Genomic DNA, 27923 nt, shown 5'->3' on the forward strand with positions numbered 1-27923 from the left:
GGGATCTCGGGCGCAAGTTTGATGTGGCACGCGGCGTTTTGCATAGAGTGGGTCACACTTCAGAGGCGCTGGCCCTAGAGCTGTTGTCTGAAGATTGGGCTTATTGTTGAGCGCTGATTAGGGAAAGCCATTGAGGCTGTTTACTCAGTGCTACCAGTCTGGATCATGTCATGTTTAAACTGAGACATCAGTCACCTTTGGCAGGACAACAGAGATAAAACCGCTACACAACGGCACTTACACAAACAGCGTGACCTTCATGTTGCAATTTAGCACCTCAGTTTGCATAGATGTGCACGCACACACACACATACACACACACTTAATCTCTTATGTTGCTGCCAAATGGGGAACACTGCTATCTGAGCTATCTATGTTATGAAACATTGAGTAATTTACGAGTAGGAAAACCTGTGGACAGGAAGAAACATACTCTGTGACATTTTTTCAAGGATTTAATAATTTACTAAAAAAGAGTGTAAAAGATACAGATCTCTACCCCAAGTTAGATCTGATTGATATTCAAAATGATGGCAGATGTAACAAATTTTTGCAAAGTTTGCACATTTCTGCTCTGAAGTGTACAATTCTTGGCAATGCTCTCTCTCTCTCTCTCTTGGCTGTGTCTGAATGAGGCTGATATAATATTTGTATGTGTGTATATATGTAAAAAAAAGCGCACAGCAAAAAAATACTTCATAGGAATCACACAGAATAAAATAAAATCAAACTGGAATGAAATATACAGCTTTTAGAATTATTAAAATAAAATAAAAAAGAACGCTGAAAAGTGTATATACAGACATGCAAGGAATTGTACAAATTGCCAGATTGCATCAGTAAAGGTGGCAGAAAAGAAGCAAAACACCAAAACAAACAAATAAACAAAACCGGCTATAAAACTGATGATTTGCTCGACATCTTTTATGAACCACCTCTGAAAATAATGCATATTAGTTAAATATACAATATTTTTTAATGCGCAAATACACACAATTCTTTAAAATCTATTGCCTATTTCAAGTTTATTTTACAGGAGAAGACAAATACTTAATAAATATATCTTCCCTGCTTTGTTTAGTTATTAACTTAACTCATTAAATAAAAATGGTTAAACATTTTGTATTTGTAACAATAAAATGAAAACACAAAAATAATAATAAGCATAGAGCCAACTGAAATGCATTGCCTTTTTGATAAAATATTTATACTGTATTTGCCTCTTAAGAAGTCTCTGTGTAAACCACCATCATAATCTGTGGCTGTTTCCAAGAGGTATAATATATAATATGTTTATTTGTACAGCTAGATATAATATCTTTTTATATATATATATATATCTATATATGTATATATAAATATGGCATCTCAACAATTTTAGCAACTCTGTCCTTAGTCAACATTTCTGATCACAAGGCGATTGTATTAAATTTGGAAAATTCTTTTTATTTGCTTTTCCTACTTTCATTATTAAAAAATAGTCATCATTTTTTGCAAATGTCAGTTTAACACTATAAACCTTTTTTTAAATTTAGCTTTTTCACCATTTCTTTGTCAAATATCTCTCAATGTGAATTCATACCTACAACCATAAATTTGTCACTTCTAAAAATCGTTGCATTAAAAGTGCCAGTATTGAACATTTGCCATTTGTGAAAAACATTGGCTTTCGATATATATTTTTTGTAGATTTAGGGTTTTTTACGAATGCCCCCGCACTAAGAACAATCTGTACAGTGACTTACACACTTGGAAAATAAAGCAAACATGATTGACATCTCCATACTAGTGTGTGCCTCTCCAGGGAGACACTTCAGTGACAAGAGGTCCGATCGTCGGGCCGATCGTCCAGCTCCAACAGGAGGCGTCGGCCATCTTCCCACGTGAGTTTGAGGATATGGTAATGTAAAGTCTCATTATCCCATTCATGTATATACCTCCCAGCCATCTGCACAAGACTCCACTGAAACGCACAGACAGACAGACCCTGTGGATTCCTGTTCCCCTTCTTGTCTCCTGGCTTGGCTTGCACTTGTTGGCATATTAGTGGTTCTTTTTAAAGGGGTGACGTGATGACAGGGTTAGGGTCATAGGAATGGCCACGCATTGTGTCAGACACATCCAGACCACAGTGAAGACCACACTGCGTTTGCCATCTGTTTTTGTTCAGACGCTGAGCAAGCATCGCTGGGTATGGCTGTTCAACCCTTCTCCCCCTGAGACTTTCGGGTGCGGCAAAGAGACCTAGCCAGGCCCCCCTTTTCTTCCTGTGAGGATGACGGGGGGTTCTGGATGGGTGACGGCAGTTTGTTGTCCATGTCTGGTCTCTGTTTGCATCCTGCAGTATGTGTGTGTGTGTGTGTGTGTGTGTGTGTGTGTATCTCTAGAGCATGTTGAAGATGGCGTTGTACATCTGTGTGAGGACAGTCAGGTGGACGGGGAGGCAGGAGCGCCGGTCCTGCGTCGCAGGATTGCAGGTCAGCCAGGAGAGGGCGTTGTACTGCTCCAACACAAACCTGTAGGGACAACACAGCCCGTACGAGACGGTATGTAAGACATACGAGGTACATAAGGCATGACATATCAGGCCTGGTATATGTACATGTGCGCATTTTGCAGTAGAACTCGGTATTGACTGAATACATAGAAATTGATGTCTTCAACAGGAAGCAGAAAAAATCTCGGTAGCACACAAGAATGACACTTAAAAGTTGACACATTCTTTCTGCAACTGTCCATTATCTTAACCCCAAAAGTAAAATACCATAACTACAACTATAACCCGTGTTACTGCAGGTGACTAGAGTTAAAACATTCCCCTGAAAGACAGTAATTAAGCAGGATGGTGAGATCATGAGGTGCAATGTGTGCAGTGTTTCCCATACATTGACTTATTTGTGGCGGCCCACCACAATATCAACATTGACCACCACACAATGATTTTCCAGGTTGTACTAAATTGTGCTTAAATCTGGTTAGCATCATAACCACGCTGTGCTAATTTGCTAAAAACTGCTGCATTCAAGTTAATTCTGCAAACCAACCACCACAAATGGAATTCAATTCTCTGGGAAACACTGGTGTGGGAGGTGTCCTAGCGCACCTGAGCACGTCGGATGTGGTCTTGGAGTCGAGCGGATGGGGGCTCCTCTGAGAGCTCTTACTGGACAGCAGCTCATCTGTCTGGGCCACAGAGATGTGGTGGTGCAGGGACGCCTGCAGTAACCACACACACACACACACACACACACACACACACACACACACACACACACACACACACACACACACACACACACACACACACACACACACACACACACACACACACACACACACACACACACACACACACACACACACACACACACAGAGCAGAGAGCTTTAATATGACCAATGCATACAATGAACTTTGCATATCTCTGCTCAACCATAATATACTTCACTTGAATTGAGAATGTAAGTGTCTAAAAGAGAACTTTTACCACACTGTAAAAAAATATTGTAATGTTTTGTGAGGCATTGTAAAATTGTAATGAATTGAAAGCAATGTTTTCTGGCTGTATATATATATAAATGTGTTGAAACCATAGCACTGTACTTTAAATGTAAGTGTGATTGTGTGTCTTGCCTTGAGGAAGAGTGGGCACTGATTCTGTGCTTGCGGGCAGGAGGCCCAGAACCAGTGGGGCAGGCCGTCAGCGCGCGCCGTGGACACGTAGTAGCCCAGAGCCAGCGGCTGCTGCTTCAGCTCCTCGGGGGGAGACTCACGCGACAACAGCCTCTCACCCTGACTCTGTGGATGTGCACGCACACACACACACACACACACACACACACACACACACACACACACGTACGTGCACACACACACACACACGTACGTGCACACACACACACACACACACACACACACACACACACGTGCACACACACACACACACACACACACACACACACACACACACACACACACACACACACACACACACACACACGTACGTGCACACACACACACACACACACACACACACACACACACACACACACACACGTGCACACACACACACACACACACACACACACACACACACACACACACACACACACACACGCGCGCACGCACACACACACACGCACGTGCACACACGCGCACGCGCACACACACACACACACACACACGCACGTGCACACACGCGCACGCGCACACACACACACACACACACACACACACACACACACGCGCACACACACGCATGCACGCACGCACGCACACACACACACACACACACACACAGAGAGAGAAGAAATACATGGTTAATTATAAAACAAACAGTCATAAATTCTAAGTAAAAAGACCTTTTCTGTTCAAAATGCAATTTGTACCTCTCTCTCTCTCTCTCTCTCTCTCTCTCTCTGTGTGTGTGTGTGTGTCTGTATGTGTGTGTGTGTGTGTGTGTGTGTGTGTGTGTGTGTGTGTGTGTGTGTGTGTGTGTGTGTGTGTGTGTGTGTGTGTCTGTATGTGTGTGTGTGAGCTCTCCCTGCCCCAGTATGTTCAGAGCCCATTAGAGGGCTTCAGCTTTTGTGTTGTGGACGTCTCTGAGTGCCCAAACACAAACATCCTGCTCCATCCACTCACCATGAAAGGCCACAGCTATGCTTACAGTGACCTTGGCCATTCCAAAGCTTTCCCAGCGACATCAGATGGCTTTCATGCAATTCATCAGTACCAACAACTATACAGTTTTGAAATGACGTTCATTATATTGACATTACAGACTAGCACTCTGTAATATACATATCTATAAGCTATGACTCCGCAGATTAGCTCATCAACACATAATAAATATCTCATCAAGGTCTTTTAAGGTTCCACCCAAACACATTCACAGGTCCAGACTAATCCAGGGTGTGTTCAAAATGCGAACATTTCCAAGTCTGTGGTGTGGATTTATTAGTATTATAAGAAGCTGAGAGTAACTTGAAGTAGATAAAGAAGAATACATGCAGTATGAATGTGTTTGAGACGGAGTCTTTCATACACTCTGTTTTCCCGCAGACGCTGATCTGAAGAGACTAACCACAGCCACTGGGCTCTGTTGGCCCGTCTTTGCTGAGGTCTATGTGTGTCTATCTGTCTGTGTTTTTGTCTGTGTGTGTGCCAGCATGTATGTGTCTGTGAGTGTGTATGTGTGTGTCTGTGCTTGTGGATGTATCTGTGTGTGTGTGTGTGTGTGTGTGTACAGGCATGTATGTGTATGTGTGTCTGTTTGTTTTGTTGAGTTGGTGTGTGTGTGTGTGTATGTGTATGTGTGTGTGTGTGTGTGTACAGGCATGTATGTGTGTGTGTATGTGTGTCTGTTTTTTTTGTTGAGTTGGTGTGTGTGTGTGTGTGTGTATGTGTATGTGTGTGTGTATGTGTGTGTGTGTGTGTGTGTGTGTGTATGTCTATGTGTGTGTGTGTGTGTGTGTGTGTGTGTGTGTGTGTGTGTGTACGTATGTGTGGGTCTGTTTGTTTTGTTGTGTGTCTGTGTGTGTGTGTGTGTGTGTGTCTGTTTGTTTTGTTTTGTTGTGTGTGTGTGTGTGTGTGTGTGTGTGTGTGTGTGTGTGTATGTGTATGTGTATGTGTGTGTGTGTGTGTGTGTGTGTGTGTGTGCGTGCGTGTGTGTGTGTGCGTGTCAGACTGCTCACCCGTGTGTGCTGGAAGTGGGAGCCCATTCCGATGCCTGAGGGCGAGCCTGGCGAGGGCACGGGGGAGGTGTTGGGCGACGGGTGCAGGTTGCCCGTGATCAGCATCATGTCGTGGCCGATGTCGTTCTCCAGCTCGTCGGGGAAAGGCAGACCAAACATGTCGTCTGAGGAGAGACATGGAGAGGGGAGCCATTATGCAGTGCCAGGGTTGACATCCCATATGCCACATATGGGCTAAGTGCCCACAAGGACCCAAGCTTGAGTCCAGACGGAGGTCATCGTTCAGGTTTACTCGTCATCTCTCCCCCTCTCACTTCCTGTCAAATATTTACTCTCTACGCCCAAAGAAACCGAACAAATGAAAATAAATAAATGAGTTATGGAGCCACATAGCGGTGTTTGAACTACGAGAGCCTGCCTGTTAGTGAAGTGAAACAATAATAAAAACATTAGAAACCACAGACACGCACCGCCAACCCAAAAGCAGGGCCATAATTCCTACCATATCTAAGAGCCCTCTACTGAAACACTGCAAAACACAGTAGACACTGCACTCTGCTGGTGACTTTGAGAACTGCATGCCAGGAGAAGGAGTATATCCCACATGATTGCGTTGTGTTTCAAAGCAGATGTTAGATTTCATGACAGCTCCTAATTGACAAAAAGCTGTTTCCAATGAACTTCAAAAAAGACAAGCTGGCTTCATTTCTAAAACAAAGCAATTACCCTTAAAATGCAATCATGCTTTAGATAACTATAGCAAAAGTAAAACTACAACTTATCAACAGCTCTGCAGTGCTTGGTCACATATAAACTGCCTCAGACTAAAATGACATATTCAGACAGGCCTGGTATTAGTGCTGAGGTGTAAATTTTAATTTAAACTCATTCTGTCCAATCATGCTTGTCTAAGTTAAAGTAAGCATTACACAGCACACATTGCATTCATTAAGACATTGAACTTATATACTAATCCTCAACATAAGTAGCAACATAATAGTAGCATCAGCGTGTTCCTAGAGAGAGGGGCCTCCTACCTGGGTTGTCCTCGGTGGGGTAGGAGCTGGGGGCCACCTGTATGGTGGCTGAGGTGGGGAAGACCAGGATGTGAGTGCAGGAGGCATCTTGTGGGGTGTTCAGCTGGGACGTCTGCAGGTTCAGCGCCGTGCTACGGCCAAACACCGAACCCATGGTCACAGCATCTTAAGAAGTGGTCAAACCCCCCCCACACACAGAGAGAGAGAGAGAGAGAGAGAGAGAGAGAGAGAGAGAGAGAGAGAGAGAGAGAGATATTACAACATGAAGCCACATCCATACCATACCATATCCTAACCTGTACATTATAACCTGTACCTGTACTGTACATTATAAGCATGAAACATGAGGGGATGAATAAATGGATTACTGATGTATCATTGATCCAGTCTCTGTGTGTGTATGTGTTTGTGAATTTATCTTTAAGCTTGTGTATCTCTGTGTGTGTATGTGTTTGTGAATTTATCTTTGAGTTTGTGTATCTGTGTGTGTGTGTGTGTGTGTGTTTGTACTCGCTCTCTCACCTGGCATGACCACAAAGGACCCCTGCGGCTCCATGGAGACGAGGCAGGCACTGAGGATGGAGGGCGAGTCGCTGGCCGAGATGCCACACATCCGGCACGCCTCCCTCAGCTGCCGACTCACTGAGTGCAGAGAGTGCTCCCCCAGATAAGAACTCCAGTCTGAGAGTAGAGAGAGGGAGAGAGAGAGGGAGGGAGAGAGAGAGAGAGAGAGAGAGAGAGAGAGAGAGAGAGAGAGAGAGAGGGAGAGAGGGAGGGAGGGGGAGAGAGAGAGAGAGGAACAGGGAGAATTAGTGTACAGAACCAACAGAAAAATAAAGAACAGAGAGAATTAGGGACACATAGAGAGAGAGAACGATGGACAGAAGGAGAAAGATATTAAAGAGGGGGAAGAGAATAAATAAAGAGAGAAAGAGACAAATAAAAGATGAAAGCAGGAGAGGAAGCTCCACTTCATGATATGATATCATTCGTGATATGATTATTAATCATTCTTCACACTACACACCCTTCAGCTCTCCATGGCCAAGACGACCCAACCGACCAATCACAATCCTCCAAGGCATCGATGTCATCTGGATGATTCCTATGCACCACTCCCAAAGCTTCTCCAGGCCTTTCTTGCGTGGAGAGAACTTCGGCCGTCGTGACCTGCACAATGGAACGTAATGGGAAGATGAATGTGTAGAAGAGTATGTTCTATCTGTGCTTGTTCATCTTAAATACTGTTCCCCATTTAAAACAGTGATGACAGGTTTAGAGTGCAAAATTGAGGTACAATGAAAACATTTGATGTAATCTTGTATTGTTATTTTTAAACCAAATAAAGAACGGAGAGAGAGAGAGAAAACGAGAAGAAGTGCCTGAGAAGAAGAAATGCCTGAATTCCCACAGTGAGCGTATCTAATCTCATCTTTAAGTCTTATTAAGTGTGACACATTTATTCCTTTCTGTCAGTGTGAAACCAAAATATTATGTGGCTGGGTCAATATGACACAGACAACTGCTGACCTGTGAGCAGTTGTGCTCATTTTCTCACAGCACTGTTCTCCCTAGTGACTAATGCAAGCGATCTCAGTTGGCCTTTTGGAAGTACAGTACAACAGTTGTACTCCCAAAAAGCCTTGCTTGCTTGGTTACAACCATTACTAAGAGAGAGAGAGGGAGAGAGAGAGAGAGAGAGAGAGAGAGAGGAGAGAGAAAGAGAGAAAAGAGAGATGGCCAATGGCCTCTGCACCACTGCAAAGCTTTTTCTCAAATCAGCCTTGTGTGTGTGTGTGTGTGTGTGTGTGTGCAGCTGTCACCTGTTGGGCACGTCGATGTTGATGATACAGGTCTCCAGTAGCTCCCCCTGCTGGTCGGTGCAGGACACCAGGATCCAGCGCTGGTCGTGCGACAGGCAGTAGCCCACAAAGAGCACATTGTAGCGGGGCGCCGCTTCAGCCCAGGCCTCCCCCGGTTCCGGCTGCTTGCTGCGCGTGGGGCCCAAGATGAACGGGGGGGAGAACACCTGCATAGGAGGATTGGGGTCCTGAGACAGACAGGTAGGAGGCAAGATGGCGGAGCAGTTACAGACACAAAACTAAGACTGAACAGACACAGAGTTTAACTGGGAACATTTTTACATGCAAAGAATCAGAGTTTTCTAGACAGTAAAATGTCTGTGTTTTTGTGTGCTCTGTGGCCAACAGGAAGCTTGGGTTTTTCCATCTACTGGGACAACTGATAAATGCCAGTGACATTCATTAGAAGCGTGGAACTTGGAACAGAATCAAAATGGATACAAATGACTTAGGGTGACTAATTTTTTAGGTTGAGACAATATTAAAATGACAAATTAGTTTACATAATTAATTACGGTTCATGATTTTTCCTGCCAAGTTCATTTACTATATATGTAGTGGATACACATAGTGGCCTTCTAGAGTGACAATGTCATTCACTTGACATAGTAGATTATATACATCCAAGTAACTGGCACTGGCTGGTTGTGGGTGACACTGAACTGTGATGCTTTTGTAAAATGTGTTTTTTGGCGTGCGCGAGGCCCCACCTGTGTGTTGTTGAGGGTCTTGTCGATGGTGGACGCAGGGCCGAAGCCCGTGAGGGACTTGATGTGTGTCTGCGTGGGCAGCAGGCGTCTGCACTGCGAGTAGGTGGAGAAGGCCAGGGAGCGCAGCTGCTGTAGGTACAGGGGGTTCTCACCACTCGCAGGCTGCAGGAGGTACTGACATGGCACCACCTGAGGATGCACGCACACACACACGCACGCACACGCACACACACAGACACACACACAGACACAGACACAGACACAGACACAGACACAGACACAGACACAGACACACACACAGGATTCAAGATTATAGTATTTTTTTTTTTTTTAAACCCTTAAATCCTCTTATCTAGACTTCATAAAGATATCACACCCCTGACATTTCACAGTCTGAATCCCAACAGGTCTAAACCTCTTTGAAAAAGACAAACAGCTTTGTACATGTATTAGCTAACAACAAAACAACCTGTGCCCACATCTCGGGGCATTAGATCTGTTGAAGTGTGACTTGTAATGTGTTTTCTCTGCTATAGCGGGCATTATTCTACTGGCCTACAGAGTGTGTACACTCAACCCGTGTGTTGTATTTTGTGCGCGCACATCGTCTCTAAGAGGATTCCTCAGATGCTTTAGTAAACAGAAAGGAGCTGAATAGGCTGGATATTAGTGGCCTAAATGCCCCCTCTCACTGGGATAAGTCAGTGGACTTAGCTGGCTAAAACCCCCAACAAAAGAAGACGGCGGTGCTTAAAAAACTAGGCCTCTTTATTTTGCTCAGTAGGAAAGACCTTCCTGAGCCTCTTTGAAACTCAGTCAGCGACTAATAGAGCGAATTTGGGCCCGCAGAGCAGGACAGAGGGGTGGCTGAGGTTCCTGTTGCCGAAACATTTAAACCTTAATGACACGCAATAAAAAGAATGAGTCGAGTAAATGTAACAATTGATTTGTTGAGCTCTGGGAGGCTTTTTTTTCTTTATCTCAGCAAGACTGGCACACCAGGCTACTGTACAATGGAACGTATTTGCTCTACTTTAGTTTAAGAGCCTTAGAAAAGAAAAAAAGAAAAAACACTGGGCAATTAGTTGAACAGTTTCTGCCGGATAATCTGTTCTGTTTTCTGTAATTCGAAGTGATTTGTGTGTGTAGTCCGTGTGTGTGTGTGTGTGTGTGTGTGTGTGTGTGTGTGCGTACATGTGGGTGGGTGGGTGGGATGTTTGTGTATGAGTGTGACATAGTGAATGAGTGTGACTATGTCTATTAGTGAGAATGTATTAATTATTAGTGACAAGATACAAATGATTGATTAATGTGTGTACTCATGAATGTGTGTGTGTGTGTGTACTCATGTGTGTGTGTGTGTGTGTGTGTGTGTGTGTGTGTGTGTGTGTGTGCACGCATGTGTGTGTGTGTGTCCTCCTCATAGTCTGACCTGTAGTGTGAGCGCAGGCCTCATGTTCTCCGGCAGCAGTTGGAGCAGCTCGGTGAAGCACCTCAGCAGCGCCAGCATCCACACACTTCCTCCTTCCACATCCTGCTCCTCCCCCTCTCCGCCCCCACCCGTCCCGGCCCCGCCTCCACACAGGAAGGGGTCGACCACGTACAGCACGATGGCCGGCGGGTGGGCATGGCTGTCGGCCGCGTCCGCCAACGTGGGGATGCCGATGCGCTCGCGCTCCGCAATGCTAAAAGGAGATGGGGAGAATAATGGAACATCAGCACACAGGAGAAAGATAAGCCACCCTACTACAACGAAAGGCAAAATTAGTTTACATTGTACATACCATGCACAATGACAATTCAATGTGCTTTACATAAATAACACAGAAAAATATAAGAAAGTAAAGTACATAAAATAGAATAACTGAAAGAACCCAGGAGACCAACAAAATGAGGGAGGTACAATTCAGTTTCAGGTATAATTCAGAAGATTTCCAAAAGAAACACTATCAAGGTTGAGCTGATAAGTACAGCAATAACATGTCTTCCTTTAAGGGGGAATAGTCAATCAATAAATACTTCCTGTAAAATTCCCTCTTAAAGAAATTATTACTGTCAGGTAATCATCATGTTAGACTGAGTAACTTGAAATTGACCTGATATGAACATTCAGATATTCAGTGAGGAAAGGAACTTGGCATCGCGCACTGTTCCAAGTCAAGTGTGTGTGTGTGTGTGTGTGTGTGTGTGTGTGTGTGTGTGTGTGTGTGTGTGTGTGTGTGTGTGTGTGTGTGTGTGTTTGTTATGGTTATGCATCTCACCTCTCTAAGGTCTCTGTGGGCTGGGCAGGTGCTGGTGTGGACGAGGACGTGGGGTTCGCCCCACTCTTGGCCTCGCCGCCACCCCCCTGTCCCAGCTCACCACTGCCCTGCTGGCCTGAGCTCGACCCCAGGGACGTGGTGCCTGTGCTGGGGGCAGCTGCTGCTGGGTCCCCCTCTGCAGCACCGGAACCTGGAGCAGCCTGACCGCCACTGGAGGCAGGCTGAGAGGGGGGAGGCTGGGCTTTGGGAGGCACCAGGAGGCTGGAGTCTATCGACAGACCAGCAAGCTGGGGAGCTGGAGGAGAGAGAGAGAGAGAGAGAGAGAGAGAGAGAGAGAGAGAGAGAGAGAGAGAGAGAGAGAGAGAGAGAGAGAGAGAGATGGTGAGACCAGTGAGAGTCAGTCAAGACCATGATACAAAAAGATTTTTCAAAGATATATGCAAAGATATCTTGTGAGTGGCATTACTTTTTTGATTAAATAACTAAATGATTAAATAACTAAATTGATATTGTAAAAAAGTGATAAAACATGATTTGTTTTTGTTATTTTTCAGAAAAACGTCTAAAACACATTATTGTCACCTCTGAACCCCATAACTTTTCCTCCTCATCTAAGGAAATATGCTTACATGCATGTTGCAATAGCAGATAGCTATTGTACTTTACTGTTTCTGGCTAAAGTGCATACACATGCATGCTTGTATATCCTTTCAATGAATACTGATGGCAAAGTGTATCCAACTATGCATGCTCAGCTCAGTGTTCTAGTCCTACACCATCCACCCTCTCCACCTTCCACAGTGCCCCCTAGTGGCTGGCGGTGCTTCTCTTACCCAGCTGCTTCCGGCAGGCGTGTGCGTAGAGCTTGAGCTTGCGCATGTTGTCCTCCTGGTGCTGGCCGCTCCAGGGCCCGGTGAACCACTGCTCCACCAGCTCGTCCTCCTCCACGCGCTCGCCCTCAGGAGTGTCCCCCACGTGCACCAGCCCGTCACGGGACACCTTGGCCAGAGGTCGATGCTTCCCTAGTCGACACGTCTGCAGAGAGGGAAGGGAGAGGTGTTGGTCAGACGGATGGACGATCTTAAAATCACACTTACAAATAAGTAGTGTGACCTAGCCATTAGGACTTGGATGTTGTGGTGAGGCTTTCACATACGGTATTTCAGTCAGAGCATTCAGTTTATTCATTATGTGATTTTTCAAAATGCCTATTTTCACTCAGTGTTATCAATAACAACGTAAGAGGTTCATAACAAATTGACACCGAAAAATCAATACATTTTGTTTCTGCAAATAAATTATAACGGTAGGTTACTTCTGCATTGTGGGTGCTAGACCGTTAAACGAAAGGTTGGATGACTAAGCCAGACATGGGTGTCGAGGGCAAACTTGCTTGTAGGCATAAGGAGAGGACTGCTGGTATCTGTGAAAATGGAAGTCTGACTCCCTGCTATGCCCTTAAGCAAGCCTTTTAAAGCCTACTGTATGTTTGCTCTGTGGACTCTCTCAGTATGTGGGTATCCACTGATATCCATTGAACACTGACTTCTACACAGAAATGACAAAATACATGAAAATGTGCAACTCCGATATGAAACTCTCCCCGTCTGCCTCCATCCATGACCATTCCATTCAACACCGCCTCAGCCACATCTCTTACCTCGTACACGGCACTGAGCTCCTGGAAGAAGGCGCGGGCTCCAGCCAGCAGGGCGGCGCTGTTGGGGCAGAGCACTAGGAAGGCCACGTCCCTGTGGCCGCCGTAGGGCTCCAACAGCAGCTTCTCCCAGAAGGGCAACGCCAGCGGCGACAGCGCCAGGAAGTCCTTATCGTAACCAAGCATCAGTGTGGGGATGGGCAGCGGCTCGGGGGATTCCTCCGAACCTGTGGGTGGAGAGACAGACAGACAGGTGGAGAGACAGACAGACAGACAGACAGACAGACAGACAGGTGGAGAGACAGACAGACAGACAGACAGGCGGAGAGACAGACAGACAGACAGACAGACAGGTGGAGAGACAGACAGACAGACAGACAGACAGACAGGTGGAGAAACAGACAGACAGACAGACAGGCGGAGAGACAGACAGACAGACAGACAGGCGGAGAGACAGACAGACAGGCGGAGAGACAGACAGACAGACAGACAGAGAGACAGGCGGAGAGACAGACAGACAGACAGACAGGCGGAGAGACAGACAGACAGGCGGAGAGACAGACAGACAGACAGAAGACAAGATATATTTGCATGAGCAATATGAAACAAAACAGTCAAACTAGGGAGCAAATCAGAAATAACGTGATTGAGAAGTTGGTATTTCACCAGAATACTTGATGCTGTGATGCGCAGACCAGAGCTTCAAAATGTATTAGATTTGTATTAGAACTACTGATGCAAGTAAAATTCATTACTGTAGTATATGCACCACTTACATCATTGACTTTTCTAAATAATGACAAAACACGAAGATAATCATTTTGTTTGTGGATATAGAATTGTACTAAATGCAAAATCAATGCAACTACAGTGCCGTTGGGTGATGAAGCTGGCCCTAACTGCTCACCGTAGGACCCTCGGCCTGCCATCTTGTGGAACTGCTGCCACGTGAGTGGCCCCTGCACATGCTGGATGTTCTCCCAGGTCCGGCCTGTGCGCTTCTTCTGGATGGCGTCCTGCAGGAAGGGCTGCAGGGACAGCAGCATCCTCACCACGTCCTGGGAGGACAGCGTGCTGATGTCCAACACTACACAGACAAAGGGAAATACACACATTAAAATATACCACATTATCATTTAACACTTTACTCACTTTTAATTTGTGACACTTGTACAACAGTTTTATTTCATTCATCAGATAATATAGAGCCAACACATTTGAACTAGGACAATAACACAATTTCCTTGTATATGTTCTCATTAGCACAACAAGTAATATGTACAAGACATTACCAGAATTGTAAAATATACAGTAGACTGCTTATTGTAGTTATGATCAAGCCCTATAGAATGTCTGAATGAAAGATACCGTGAATTTTAAATCATCCACAAATCTTTCATATGTTGATGTATGAATAATAAATTTGTCATGTGAATGTCATTTTTTTCCCATCATGTCCTCATCTGACCTCAGAATGGAAGTAAGTTACATTGACAACAAAGACAAAACTCTGTCGTCATTCCAAATGCGTGTGCTGCTACACCAAAACAACACACACACAAAAAAAAAAAACTGCGCTGCCACCTTTCAAGTCTTTTAGAGACTCCCTAACAAATCAGACGCCATCCCCATCAAACAATATCAGACGCAATCTGACACCCGGCCCAGATTCGACTTGCTCTCTCCGCCCCGGTGACAAAAATCCGCGTGGGCGTGAAGAAGCAGACTCCCAGTCACACTATTAGTGGCTAATAAAACTGTCAGCCAGTGTTTCAGATCAGGGAGTAGGACATTAAGTCCCGTGAGATCTGTGTTAACTGCAGACGGCACTAAACAGACTGGTTTAAAAGAAAGTGGGGTGTTGCTGCCAGCAGAGTCTGCTCTCCTTTTTCTACAGAACTATTCAATAAAAGAAAAAGCTTTTCTTTTCTTTTTTTCCATAAAAAACCCTTTCCTTCAGGGGAATAGAGGAGTTTCCGAGGTTTTAAAAACTGTAAGAACGCTGCAATAGACCCACACACACACTCTCCACAATACAAACAAGCTTCACTCGCTTGAATAACTCTCTATCCATTACACAAAACATCTCCCAAAAGCAGAGTAAGATGCTGAGTTGTAAACATGGACTCAGTGCACTACTTGTCTTTTCACAATGCAGAATCACAACACAGTATGAGACTACAGAAATCCAGACACTAGTACTAGACTGCAATATCAATGTTATGCTTGTATGTGAGATTGTCTCTTTACAGTAGACTGACATGGCCAGGATTAGCTTTAGAGCTTGTCCCGGAATGTAGTTCCTGCCCATGGTCTAGTCTACGTTCCCAACCTTCCCAGAGTATACACAGCGGCAATTCATTCCAATTCACCTGTCACCTCAAAATGTGAAATTACTTTGTACAACATTGTTGAGCAATATTTCGCATCACCAATGGATATTTCACAAGTAATAGCTACAAGTCGCTGAATTTGACTAACTTTCCATGGTTGCTTTTGCTTTATAGGGCAAAGGACTGTGCTCACCTGATGTGTGTGGCCAGGTGTGCAGCGCACTGCTCCGGACGATGGCCTGGTCCACCTTGCCCCCGGCGGGGTTGTCCACGTACTGCTGGCCCTGCACCAGCGCGTTGTAGCACTCCACACAGGCGTCGCTGCCGTCGGCCCACAGGCGGTCAGCCGCCCAGCTCTGCAGCAGTGCCCCGCGCCGGCCGTGGCAGGAGCAAGCGGGCGACAGGTGCAGCGAGGAGAGCGAGGCCAGGGGCTGCGAGCACTGCGCCTGCAGCTGGACCATCACCGCCGTCAGCGCGAAGGACGACGACGACGAGTCGCTCTGCGGCAGCCGTTTGGAGTTTTTGGACGCGGCAGGCGGCTCGCAAACGGGTAGCTCGCGTCGGCACAGCGCCAGACGGCGCTCGGCAGCGCGCCCCACCTCCGAGCCGCGGCCGAAGATGTCCAGCTCGTCCTCCAGGAAGAGGCCCGCGCCGTGGGCCAGGCGTCGGTTGGCGATGGCGCTGAAGCCGCACATACAGCGGTACTGGTCCTCGCGCGTCGAGTCGGGGATGTAGACGCCCACGTCGGCGCCCTTGACGTTCATGTTGCAAGCGCAGATGCAGCAGCTGTCGAAGTTGCGGTCCTTGAAGACGTCCAGCACCGAGTCGGACAGCAGCAGCACGGCGTAGAGGCTGTGCGCCTCGGGCAGCGCCAGGAAAGAGCCCCGGCCGCCCGTGCCGCCCTGCTCCACCGAGCTCAGCGGCAGGCTGGACGAGGCCGGCGTGGAGGCGGGCGAGCTGAGCTCCGTGCCGCCGCCCGTGGGCACCCCGCCCTCCTGCTTGACGGAGCCCTGGCCGCTGGCGTTGCCCGGGCCGCCACGTGGGGTCCTCGGGGTGCGGGGAGTGGGCACGGAGAAGCGCGGTGTGGCCGGGGAAGGGGAGGGCAGGACACCGCCGCCGGCCGTACCCACGGACGCCACGCTCACCACGCTCATCTGCCCATAATCCTGCTCCAGCATGTTGTTCACACTGGGCACGTTACTGCAGCAGAACAGGACACAGTAAAGGTCAGTCAGTAATATAAAATGCAAAATATATATTTTATATATAACAATATAATATGCACAAGGTCAGTGAAAGCAATGAATGAGCACTTAAACAGGCAGACTGTAACTACAAAAACTACGTGTTATGATGCGTGACTGATGTGTTTTTTCCTTCAATTGCATATTATTAATAAATTACTTTGCCATCAGAACAAACTTAACACAACACTTGCATAGCTTTAACTGACCCTCTACAAAGCTACTGCATATCAGACATGGATGACATCAACATTATCTCTGACAGACCACAATAGTGAGGACAACAATAACAGACAGTTTTAAGAAATTGTACTACACAGACTTGTATCACCAGTGCAACCACTCAGCACTGACAGTACTCTACACAGAGTCCTATCCTAGGCTGAGACCCTTAAAGCCCCCAGCCCAGACCAAAGACTGACAGGAAAAGCCAAGCCTTCAGCCCATTCTTCTCCTGTGCTTCTAATACAGCAGGGCTTAATCTGAGCTCGGCTTAGCAGGACTTTGGCGCTACTTACACATAGCCGTCCCTGATGAAGGGGGCCTGGGAGGGGAGGCTGTAGGGCTCCATCTTGGGCATGAGGGTCCAGGAGGGCCGGTAGTAGCAGCTGTCTGGGATCTTGAGCGGCGGCAGGCACTGACTGGGCAGGGTCCGCAGTGGTGCGAACATGGAGCAGCCCATCTGTGGCTGGACGGGAGGGACACGGTAGACAAATGAGAAGTCCTGCAGAGGGGAGGCACGGGGTGGAGTTGGGTTGGGTGGGGTGGGGGTGGAGTTGGGTTAGGTTGGGTGGGGTGGGGTGGGAAGACCTCAATGCAAGCGAGAGTACTGTCTAGAGACTCAGGGCTGTGTCGGTGGAAGCACCAAAGGAGCTGTGCAGTACTGTTTTTGAATTTCCCCTAGGGATCAATAAAGTATATCTATCTATCTATCTATCTATCTATCTATCTATCTGTTTAAATATCTGGAGCTCTAACTCAGAGGATTGGGTTACACATCTTCATAGATACAGTGTTTAATTCAAGACAGTTATGTAGATTGCATTTAATTGTCTGGAAAAATGCAAAAATGCAAAACTAGCTATGCCACTGTTGAAATGCTGCTCATATAAAAGTAGCTGTCATCTTTAAACCAAGTGGGCACTACTCAAAGGTCACCTAGGCTAATGAGCAACACTATGTAACTGCTAAAGCACTTTTGAGTCAACTTCTCTTGTGTTAGACATGCTGTATAATAAACTGACTTGACTTGATCGCCATGTGGGCCCATCCACATAAAAATGACTTCATGTAATTTTCACTGGATTAGACTACTCCATGCCACCACTACACCACCACAAGAGACGGACATCTTGGGTTCAGAAAATAAAAATCCTGCCACATATTAGTTCCAACCATTTAGTAGACCAGCTGATCATAACTACCACAACTCTTCAGCCAGTTAGATCAACTAATTAATTAATTAAAAACTAATATCACCTGTATTAAGTGCACAGGGAGAAGATAAACATGGCAGGACTTTTACTGTCTGAACCTCGGGATGTCCGCCTCTGGCCAGTGCTTACACTTACTCGTATGTCCTCTGGTCTGGGGCTGGCCAGGCACTCCTCCACCTCCATCCTGAAGTCGGCCAGCTGGGTGGAGGCCATCGGGCCGAGCGGGTGGTCCAGGCCGGTGGACGGCGGCGGAGGCTCCTGGCTGGGCGTGTCCCGGTAGATCATGATGGGGGAGAAGGCCGGGTGCTGCTCCAGCGACGGCGGCGTGGGGAACATGCGCTGGAGGTCTGCTACTGCTGAATGGAGAGAGAGAGAGGGGGAGGGCAGAGAGAGAGAGAGAGAGGGAGAGAGAGAGAGGGAGAATGGGAAGGAGAGGGTGGGGGTATAGAGAGAGAAAAAGAGAGGGGAGAACAAGATAAAGAGAGAGAGGAAGGGAGGAAAATAAGGAGATAGAAAGGGATAGGGAAAGAGAGAGAGAGGGAGAGAGGGAGAATGAGAAGGTGGGATTATAGAGACAGAAAAAGAGAGAGGGGGTACAAGACAGAGAGAGAGAGAGGAAAGGAGGAAAAGAAGAGATGGAGACGAAGAGAGAGAGAGTGAGAAGAGGAAGGAAGAGAAAAAGAGGGAAAGACAGGCATAGAGAAGGGACAAAGGGGAAAGGGAAATATGATAAAGGCCCTGCCATTGCTTGAAGCTCTTTCAATATTACTTCTCTCATGTGCAGACTTGTGTAGTGGAATCACATATAACCATGTGTGAAGAGTATGCAAACAAAAAATATGAAGGGAGCAACAAGAGTATTGTGAGAGAAAATAAGAAGAAACATTAGCCTGAGGAGGGACTCACTTGAAGGGTACGGCACTGCAACTCTCCCCTCTTTGCCCAGGGGGCGCTCTTCTGAGCCTGGGACCGCGGCCCGTGCTGACTGCTGGTTCGGGTGCGTGCCCTAAATATAGGGGGGTTAGGGGGAGATTTAAGCACTCAAATCAGTTCAGCATAAAGCTACTCACTAGTCTGTGACACATGCATTCTCTAGCTGTCTGAAATGAAAGGCCATAAACTAATTTATGACTTCTTACAAGAGCTAATATGAGGCATCATAAAAATACTGGAATGGCTTTAAAATGTCATATAATACTTTACGACAGGGACAATACTGAGGCATTTTTGTCATTATAATTAAATTAGTGGTGAATTAATCAGGCAGTGAAAATGGAAATAATATTTTTGCAAGTGTTTCATGCAATATTGCCTCATAATGCACTCAATTGACAGAGCGCTCCATTGCAAGTGAATGAAATCGCTTTGAGATAGAGAGAATTCCTGAGGGTGAGAGCTCTTTTATCATTTCAAAGGGTTTGTTTCTCATCACCCTTATAACAACACCTGCAAGGAACCAAGTTGTATGTAGTCTTACAATATTTTGACCCTTTTAGATATAAAAGTATAATTTAATTTAATATAACAAACTGAAACTCCTTACAGCTCTCTGTGATCATGCCACATCTCTTAATGTGGATTAAGGGGCCAGAAATTCCTCTAACTGTGTTTCAACTTTGTTGCCAAACCCTTGATTATCCCTCAACACACACACATTTACTCATTAATCCCTTTTCTGAACTGATTAGAGGTTTTCTGTTTCATACACAGTGATGGCGGCCAGCATCTTTCTTTCTCTCTCTTGCTCTCTCTCTCTCTCTCTCTCTCTCTCTCTCTCTCTCTCTCTCTCTCTCTCTCTCTCTCTCTCTCTCTCTCTCTCTCTCTCTCTCTCTCTGTCTCTGTCTCTCACTCACCCCTAGCTCATCCTCCTCCTCATCAAAGATGTTCTCCAGGTCAGAGTAGAGGACAACCAGGTCCGTCTCCCGGGTGAGTGGAGCGTTGGCTTTCGCTGCTGCGTCGTCTTGAGGTGATTCATCTAAAGGGGTCGCCAGGGGAAACGAGAAGCGATTCAGACACAACCGGGAGACAAATGGAGAGAAATTTGGTGCGGTGGCGGACACGAGTCATTTAGTGCCCCGCCATGCACGCCAGACGCCAGCGGGCACCCTCACCTGATTTGGGGGCGCTGCTGAAGATGGACATGGCGTCCTTCCCATCAGGCACTGCTCCGTTGGCATTCATCTCCTCTCCCTGCTCGGGACAAATCGAGGAACCAATCAGACAGCTCATGACAATCGAGTAACCAATCAGACAGCGCAACAACAGAATGGCATCACTGATGATGGCATGTTACTAAGTGTGGTTTCTCATTGTGCTCAAAAATTGCATTACATTTCAGTGGAATCAAATGAGAGCCTCCAGTGTACTGTATCTCAAAGCACTAGAAGAGCTTTAAAATAAGTTCTTTGAATCAATGTCAACTTAATAATGCATCATAATTCAGTTCCTCTGCTTGAACTGGCACAGTACAGCACTGTCAATATCAATATGTATTTGATTTCAACTCCCACAGATATGTGTAACTCAAATGTACATATTAACTCAACTGCAGCTACTTAAATGAATGATGAATACATGTGTCGGCTAAATGATTCATGCCGAGAAGTATTCAATAATCATGCAGTGGTTTTAAATAATAATGGCAGCAAACCAGAAGATGCCTGAAATCTAATCAAGCAAATCAAAACATCTAAATGAAACATGCGCAAATTGAATTAGCAACTTCCTGCTAGCGTCAGGCAGGAAGGGAGCCAGGAGGGGCTAGTGGAACTGACCTTGCTCTTGCGGTTGGGGTCTCGCCCCTGGCCCTTGAGCCTCTTGGAGGTGGGGAAGCTGTACTCGATGTCGCCCTCCTTGAAGTCGTAGGGGTCGTCGGCGGGGTCGCCGGCCAGCATCTCCACGCCGACGCCGGGCTGCTGCAGGAGGCCCAGCATGCTGATGTGCTCCTTCACGCGCTCCTCGCTCACTTTAAAGCGCTTATGCGTCTGTGTGAACAGCCTGTGGAGAGTCCAGGGGACAGTGAAGGAGATGGAGAGAGAAGGGAAAGGGAGAGAAGAGGGCGATTAAAGCCAGAGTGCATAGCGTGAGGTTTTACGGCCATACTGTGTATTAAGCTGCCCTCTTTATAGTGTCACTGGACTATTAAGCAGAGTGTATCATTGTGAATACTGAAAGAATAAAGAAACATGTCGCAATATTTTTTTTTGCCATTGTTATCTTTGGTGCTACATATTGATAATTGATTAGTTATAATGTAACAAGTGTGATATGTTTAAAGTGAAAATGATTTTTTCTGTGTGTTTTCTGTTGTTGTTTTTTTTGTCAGTCCGACAGGTAAACTGGGCTAAGATCAACAGGTAGTGGGTACTCTCAGGTAAAGGCAAACTTCATTAGCTGGCATAGCACAGCTTTTAAATCCACCAGGGAACAAATTCACACTGTAAAGTTTTCTAACCCTTCATATCCTAGTTAATCGCCATGTGAATGTGAATTAAACTCTCACTATCGTGAAATCTCACGATAAAACATGTAGTACAGTTCCATTGGCAACAGTGAACTACCCCATGTATGTGTGTATATGCGTAAAGTAGAACCTCTTCAAGAAAATTAAAAAAAGCTACACTCTTAATGTTAACCAATGTTTCAATTTGATATTCCCATCCCAGCTATCCACTGAGATTTCAGAGAGTGTTTCAGCAAATGGCTACATCCCTGGAGTATGCTGAGTGTGTGTGCTTCAGTGAGTGATTATATGGAATAATGCTGTGGAAATCTGAAGAGACTCTGGCTGAGACGCACAGACACACTTACAGATAAAGTTATTAATGCCTTACATTAACTAATATTAGTCAGTGAACGAATTAACACAGACAAACTATTACATTTATTATTAGAACACATTATTATTTAAGTGGAGGTTTCCGGTTTGTCTATATTAACTAATGAACTGTTTCACATTAGTAACTCTCAACAAACATGATTCAATATGAAAATTAAAATGAACAATCCATTAACTTCAGTAATAACAAATATCAACTTATATTCTACCAAATGTTATTACTCAAACAGATAAATAATGTAGTTAATTAATTATAAGGGTTCACTGCTCCATTTAATTCATGTAAATCACTGGAAGCATAATGTAATTAATGTCTTAATGCCAAGACTGCGCTGTATTTTTTGTACATGTCTGTCTGTTACAGTCCTCTTCAGTCTAGTCTTAGTAGCCGTGAGAGAGAATGTGTGTGAATGTAAGAGTGTGTGTGTGTGTGTGTGTGTGTCACCTTTTCAGTGCCATGCCCTCTGCGGCTGTGTCGGTCTTGCTCTCCACTCTCTCGGCACTGGGCAGATCCGGGGGTCTCAAGTCGCTCCTCTCCACACAGGGGGTCTTATAGCCTTTCCACCAGCCCCCTCCACCCCCCGCGTCTCTGGGGCCCAGAGGTGGCGCATACAGGGCCGTCTCGCTCACCTCCATGGGCCCCCCCATGGGGCCCCCCATCGGCCCATCTTGGCACTGCGGCAGGCTGGCGGACACGTCCAGCGCCTCGGGATCCTGCTGCCCCCGTGGGTGGGGACTCAGCGTCGGGGGCAGCGGGGAGATGGGCGAGTGCATGAGCGACTCGGCCGTCCCCTTCCGCATGGACGACAGCGGCTTGGGCGGGTACTTGTTGCACCCGGGCAGAGCCTCTAAGGGGGGCTCCAGTGGGACTAAGCCCAGCTGAGGGCCCCCTTGCTGGGCTTCGTGGTCGGGGCATGTGGGCCCCTGGCTGGCGGACACCCGGTGGTGGAAGGGGGTGACGGTGGGTCGCTTGGCCTGCTTGTCCGACTTGTCCGGCTTGTCGGCCACCTTGTGCTTGGACGGAGGAGGCGCGGGCGGGGGCAAGGCTGGCAGGGAGCAGGAGGACGGGGTGGAGGAGGAGGAGGTGGCAGAGGAAGAGGAGGAGGAGGAGGAAGAGGAAGAGGAGGTGGTGGTGGAAGAGGGGGCGGCGTTGGCACCGGGCGCGGTGCTGGCAGATGCTGAGCTGGCCTGCTGCTGCTTCTGCTGCTTTAACCTTGAAGTACCAAAACAAGCAGAGAGAGAGAAAGAAAATGTGTGTGTGTGTGTGTGTGTGTGTGTGTGTGTGTGTGTGTGTGTGTGTGAGTGTGAGTGTGAGAGAGAGAGAAACAGAGAGAGTGAGCGAGAGAGTGAGAGGGAGAGAGTCAGAGAGAGATAGAGAGTGTGTGTGAGAAGAGAGGGAGAGTGAGAGAAAGAGAAAGAGAGAAAGAAAGAGAGGAAGCAAAAAAAACAGGATTGTTTCCAGATATCCAGCAAACAAAGCCAAGAGAAGATTGATAATTAAGGTCAAGCCGCTGTCTGAACTATACTGTCAGGTAATGCAATTAACACCAGCTCTCTAACCGCTTATTATATAAACACTACTCTTCAAACAACAATTAAACTCAAATTACACAGCTGTTAATTAAACTATGCCAACAAACCACACAAGGGTACAAAGGATATATTAACTAAAAGTCTCCTACTACCGTATACTTTCATACATTACACAATATACATGATTTATGCAAATAAAGGGGAAAATGTGTTAGTTAATGCCAGGATTGCACAATTACTCAGTTACTACTACCTGTGGTCTGAGACAGAACAACAGGAAAAACACTCTGGCCAGGAGAGGCTCTGTGTGTGTGTGTGTGTGTGTGTGTGTGTGTGTGTGTGCCATCTGCTTTCCCTCTCCCTGAACAATTTCACTGTTGCTGGGGAGCATTGTATTGCAACGGCATCACCAACCGGAGCGGCATCACCGCGGTGGCATCGTCAGCCGTGACGGCTGTGAGGCTATGCCACCCGAGCCCTCATTAAAGACACAGGGGCCACGAGCGGGCAAGATAATGGGCGCGCGGAGGTGCCAACCTGGAACAGCTGCAGGCCACTCTCTCCCCGGGGCTGGTGAAGTCCCATGTGGCCGCTGCCGTTGCCGTGGCGCCGCTGCTTGGCACTGGCTCCTTCGCGGGCGGCGCCGCCGCCGACACTGCACTGCTAGACAGACTGGCCCTGAGGGCAGAGAGAGAGAGGGAGACGAGTGACAGGGGTGCCAGAACCCGCTGCCAATCAGAGACGTGCCCACGTCTCGCACACACACACACACACACACACACACACACACACACACACACACACACCACACACGTATAAACACAGACATACACACAGACATACACACACACACACACACATACTGTACACACTCACTCACACTTATAAACACAGACATACAGACACACACACACACACACACACACACACACACACACACACACACACACACACACACACACACACACACACACACACACACACACACACACACACACACACACAGACACACCACACACGTATAAACACAGACATACACACAGACATACACACAAACACACACATACTGTACACACTCACTCACACTTATAAACACAGACATACAGACACACAGACACACAGACACACACACACACACACACACACACACACACACACACACACACACACACACAGACACACCACACACGTATAAACACAGACATACACACAGACATACACACAGACATACACACAAACACACACACACATACTGTACACACTCACTCACACTTATAAACACAGACACAGACACACACACACACACACACACACACACACACACGTATAAATGCAGACATACACACAGACACACCCACCCACCCACCCACACACACACACACACACACACACACACACACACACACACACACACACACACACACACACACACACACACAGACACACCACACACGTATAAACACAGACATACACACAGACATACACACAGACATACACACAGACATACACACAAACACACACATACTGTACACACTCACTCACACTTATAAACACAGACATACAGACACACAGACACACAGACACACACACACACACACACACACACACACACACACACACACACACAGACACACCACACACGTATAAACACAGACATACACACAGACATACACACAGACATACACACAAACACACACACACATACTGTACACACTCACTCACACTTATAAACACAGACACACACACACACACACACACACACACACACACACACACACACACACACACACACACACGTATAAATGCAGACATACACACAGACACACCCACCCACCCACACACACACACACACACACACACAGACATACACACAGACACACACACATTTACAAACACAGACACAGACACACACACACACACTCAAAGCAATAACACTGCGGTGACACCAGTGTCAAAACACACCATCACACTCTAACAAGCTTCCAGAGACAAAATGGATTTTTCTGCTTGTCTTATTTAAGTGAAATATTTCCACTGTGTAGAGACTTGTTGCAGGAAAGAACACTGCCTGAATGTGAAAGGAATGGTCTGGTAACGTATTCATTTACATCAAGAATGTATTAAAACCTTTTTTACATGACCACAAGTGATCATAGAGCTAATCACCTATTTTGTAACTGCTACTTCATTTTAACACATGGAGGTAATGTGAGAAATGTTTAATAGCTAATTTGCACTGATGATAATTATAATCTATGGTCCATTAATGCATGTGATCATGGCTTGTTAACATTAAATGCAGAAATGAACATCCTTCAGAAGGGCAAATAAACACGTCTGAAGTATGAATATAAAGAGTTACCAAGAAATGCACTATTATGTAAAATATGTCTTCTATTGTATTTATAGGCTGCTATATCTTGAAAGCCATATCACCACTTTACAACTATTGATCTGTTTATAGTATTTCTTTACAGCTTGGTCAAGCTGTTATTATATTCTATCTTCACCCAGTCCTTGTTGTAGTTTTTACGCCACTGAGTGCAAAGCACCAATCAACTAGTGCAACAAATGTGCTATTACATTATTGTTGTTGTTATTATTATTGTTATTATTATTATTATTATTATTATCAACTGCAGCAGCAGTAGCATAGTCGAGGTAGATAGCAGTAGTTGTTAATACCGTGTGTCAAGTGGTAGCATAAGCAGTAGTTGTTTTAGTATTGTTGTTACTGTTGTATCATAAAAGTGTGTGCTCTTACACTAGTGCCAAGCTCTTATCTGTAATCTTTAACGCCATGGGTGTTCATATCAGCATGCATGTTTGTCTAGCTCAGGCTTACGTGTGTCATAAAAGCGTGTGTTCTTACACTAATGTCAAACTGTTATCTGTCATCTTTAACACCATTGGTGTTAACGTCAGCATGCATGTTTGTGTAGCTTACTTGCGCTGCAGCTGGTTCAGGTAGCACTCCTTCCAGGCCTGATGGACCATCTGATTGGTCAGCTTCTTCCCAGAGTGCTTTGGGCTGAGGGTCATGCAGCCCTCTTGGCTGTTAACACTGGACACCGCTGTCTGAAAGCCACTGTCACCTAGGAAACAAACAAAACATGGCTACATGTCAAAGAGTGGAAGGAAGAGAAAAAGAGTGAGGAATCAGAGAGGAGGAGAAGAGAGGAAAAGAAAAGAGAAGAGAAAAAAACAGAAGAGAAGAAAGAGGAGGAGACCACATCAAAAGATTTCTTTGAACACACTTCAAAATTGATGCTGATATGATTCCATCTCCAAACCCTGACTGCAATAAATCACATTAAGGAGAGAGCCACTGAACTTGACAAACAACTCTTTAAAAGATGTCCGCGAGGCGCTCTGGTACCATTCATCTTAATTCCCACTCTTTCCCTCTCTCACGCTGAAGCCTTTGATTACGCGATAATTAAGACATTGAGGACACTATTCCGCAAGAGTTTTCTTCAAACCCCACAGACAGCCGGCATGTCTCAAGCCCCTTCTCCACCAGCAGCGATAGCGCAAATTGAAGGGGCAACTCACTGCTAGCACCATAGCCTGCCCCATGAGGCCATGCAGAGCCATATTAAGTTACCACAGATTAGGATTGCGCTCCATCATTCTGTCTGGGTGTGGATTACATGCCGGCTTTGTGCTTTTTTGTTGTGATTGTAAGGGGTTGAATCAGGCTACGGGGTTATTGCTTGTGAACCTACTGAGGAGGAAGAGGACGATGGTGATGAAGAGGTGCTACTAGGGCTGTGGGTCATTAAACGAATCAATGGAGGGAAATGAGGTCATTAGAGCAGCCCCACCGAGGGCAAATGAGTCGGGGGTAATCGGGTTGAGAGCATCGCTGATTATTGTATAGGAGGATGGTCACTGCTACCCCACCACACCAGGGCTAACGCGCATGGTTTATAGATTTTACACAACATGGGGCATGTTTGGATTCTTCAAGAATGAGACCGGTTGCACAAAAAGAAATGCACTTTATGTTGTCACATGTCACATAATGGCCTAATAATATTTCAGTAGACTAGCAGTTAGGTTTGGAGTCGATTGCAAACCACTTGCTGTTATTCACAGCTTTCATGGGTTAACGTACGGTGCGCCGTAAAGCGTTCAACCAGACTCCGTGCCGGTGCTGCAGAGGAGGCTGCCGGCACATTGATCCTGAGTGTCCGTCTAGCCTGCGCTCATTGACTTTCTGCTTCCGGTCTAAATGGATCTGGCGACAGCTCCGGAGAGTCGGCAGAGAGAGAGAGTCCGGCAGACTGTTAAGCTGACCCACACGAGTCTGATGGAC

At 46.3% G+C, this 27923-nt stretch overlaps 1 protein-coding gene across 2 annotated transcripts in view; it reads right to left on the reverse strand.

Annotated features, from left to right (window-relative positions):
* Window positions 1-439: 439 nt before the first annotated feature.
* The window catches only part of LOC143123105 (mediator of RNA polymerase II transcription subunit 13-like), a 99343-nt gene continuing 71859 nt past the window's right edge, over window positions 440-27923 (reverse strand). The window contains exons 8-31 of one of the 2 annotated variants that reach the window (XM_076284247.1): window positions 26550-26697; window positions 24140-24280; window positions 22515-23282; window positions 21006-21228; window positions 20343-20421; window positions 20085-20206; window positions 19138-19237; window positions 18367-18584; window positions 17314-17519; window positions 15745-16751; window positions 14126-14305; window positions 13222-13445; window positions 12395-12596; window positions 11562-11856; window positions 10733-10985; window positions 9301-9489; window positions 8552-8778; window positions 7756-7898; window positions 7251-7409; window positions 6729-6893; window positions 5692-5855; window positions 3632-3796; window positions 3104-3216; window positions 440-2516 (exon numbers count right to left, since the gene is read on the reverse strand). In XM_076284247.1, the coding sequence (XP_076140362.1) occupies window positions 2384-2516; window positions 3104-3216; window positions 3632-3796; window positions 5692-5855; window positions 6729-6893; window positions 7251-7409; window positions 7756-7898; window positions 8552-8778; window positions 9301-9489; window positions 10733-10985; window positions 11562-11856; window positions 12395-12596; window positions 13222-13445; window positions 14126-14305; window positions 15745-16751; window positions 17314-17519; window positions 18367-18584; window positions 19138-19237; window positions 20085-20206; window positions 20343-20421; window positions 21006-21228; window positions 22515-23282; window positions 24140-24280; window positions 26550-26697 (5624 nt within the window). In that variant the 3' untranslated portion in view covers window positions 440-2383. Of the gene's footprint in view, window positions 2517-3103; window positions 3217-3631; window positions 3797-5691; window positions 5856-6728; window positions 6894-7250; window positions 7410-7755; window positions 7899-8551; window positions 8779-9300; window positions 9490-10732; window positions 10986-11561; window positions 11857-12394; window positions 12597-13221; window positions 13446-14125; window positions 14306-15744; window positions 16752-17313; window positions 17520-18366; window positions 18588-19137; window positions 19238-20084; window positions 20207-20342; window positions 20422-21005; window positions 21229-22514; window positions 23283-24139; window positions 24281-26549; window positions 26698-27923 lie in introns of both variants that reach the window. The other variant, XM_076284246.1, reaches the window with a different exon arrangement.

Source organism: Alosa pseudoharengus, unplaced genomic scaffold (assembly GCF_046254945.1).
Source record: "Alosa pseudoharengus isolate Yale_2024_CS ecotype anadromous, Long Island Sound unplaced genomic scaffold, YU_APseudo_1.1 YU_APseudo_1.1_scf_14, whole genome shotgun sequence".
In the NCBI taxonomy this organism is placed as follows: Eukaryota; Metazoa; Chordata; class Actinopteri; order Clupeiformes; family Clupeidae; genus Alosa; species Alosa pseudoharengus.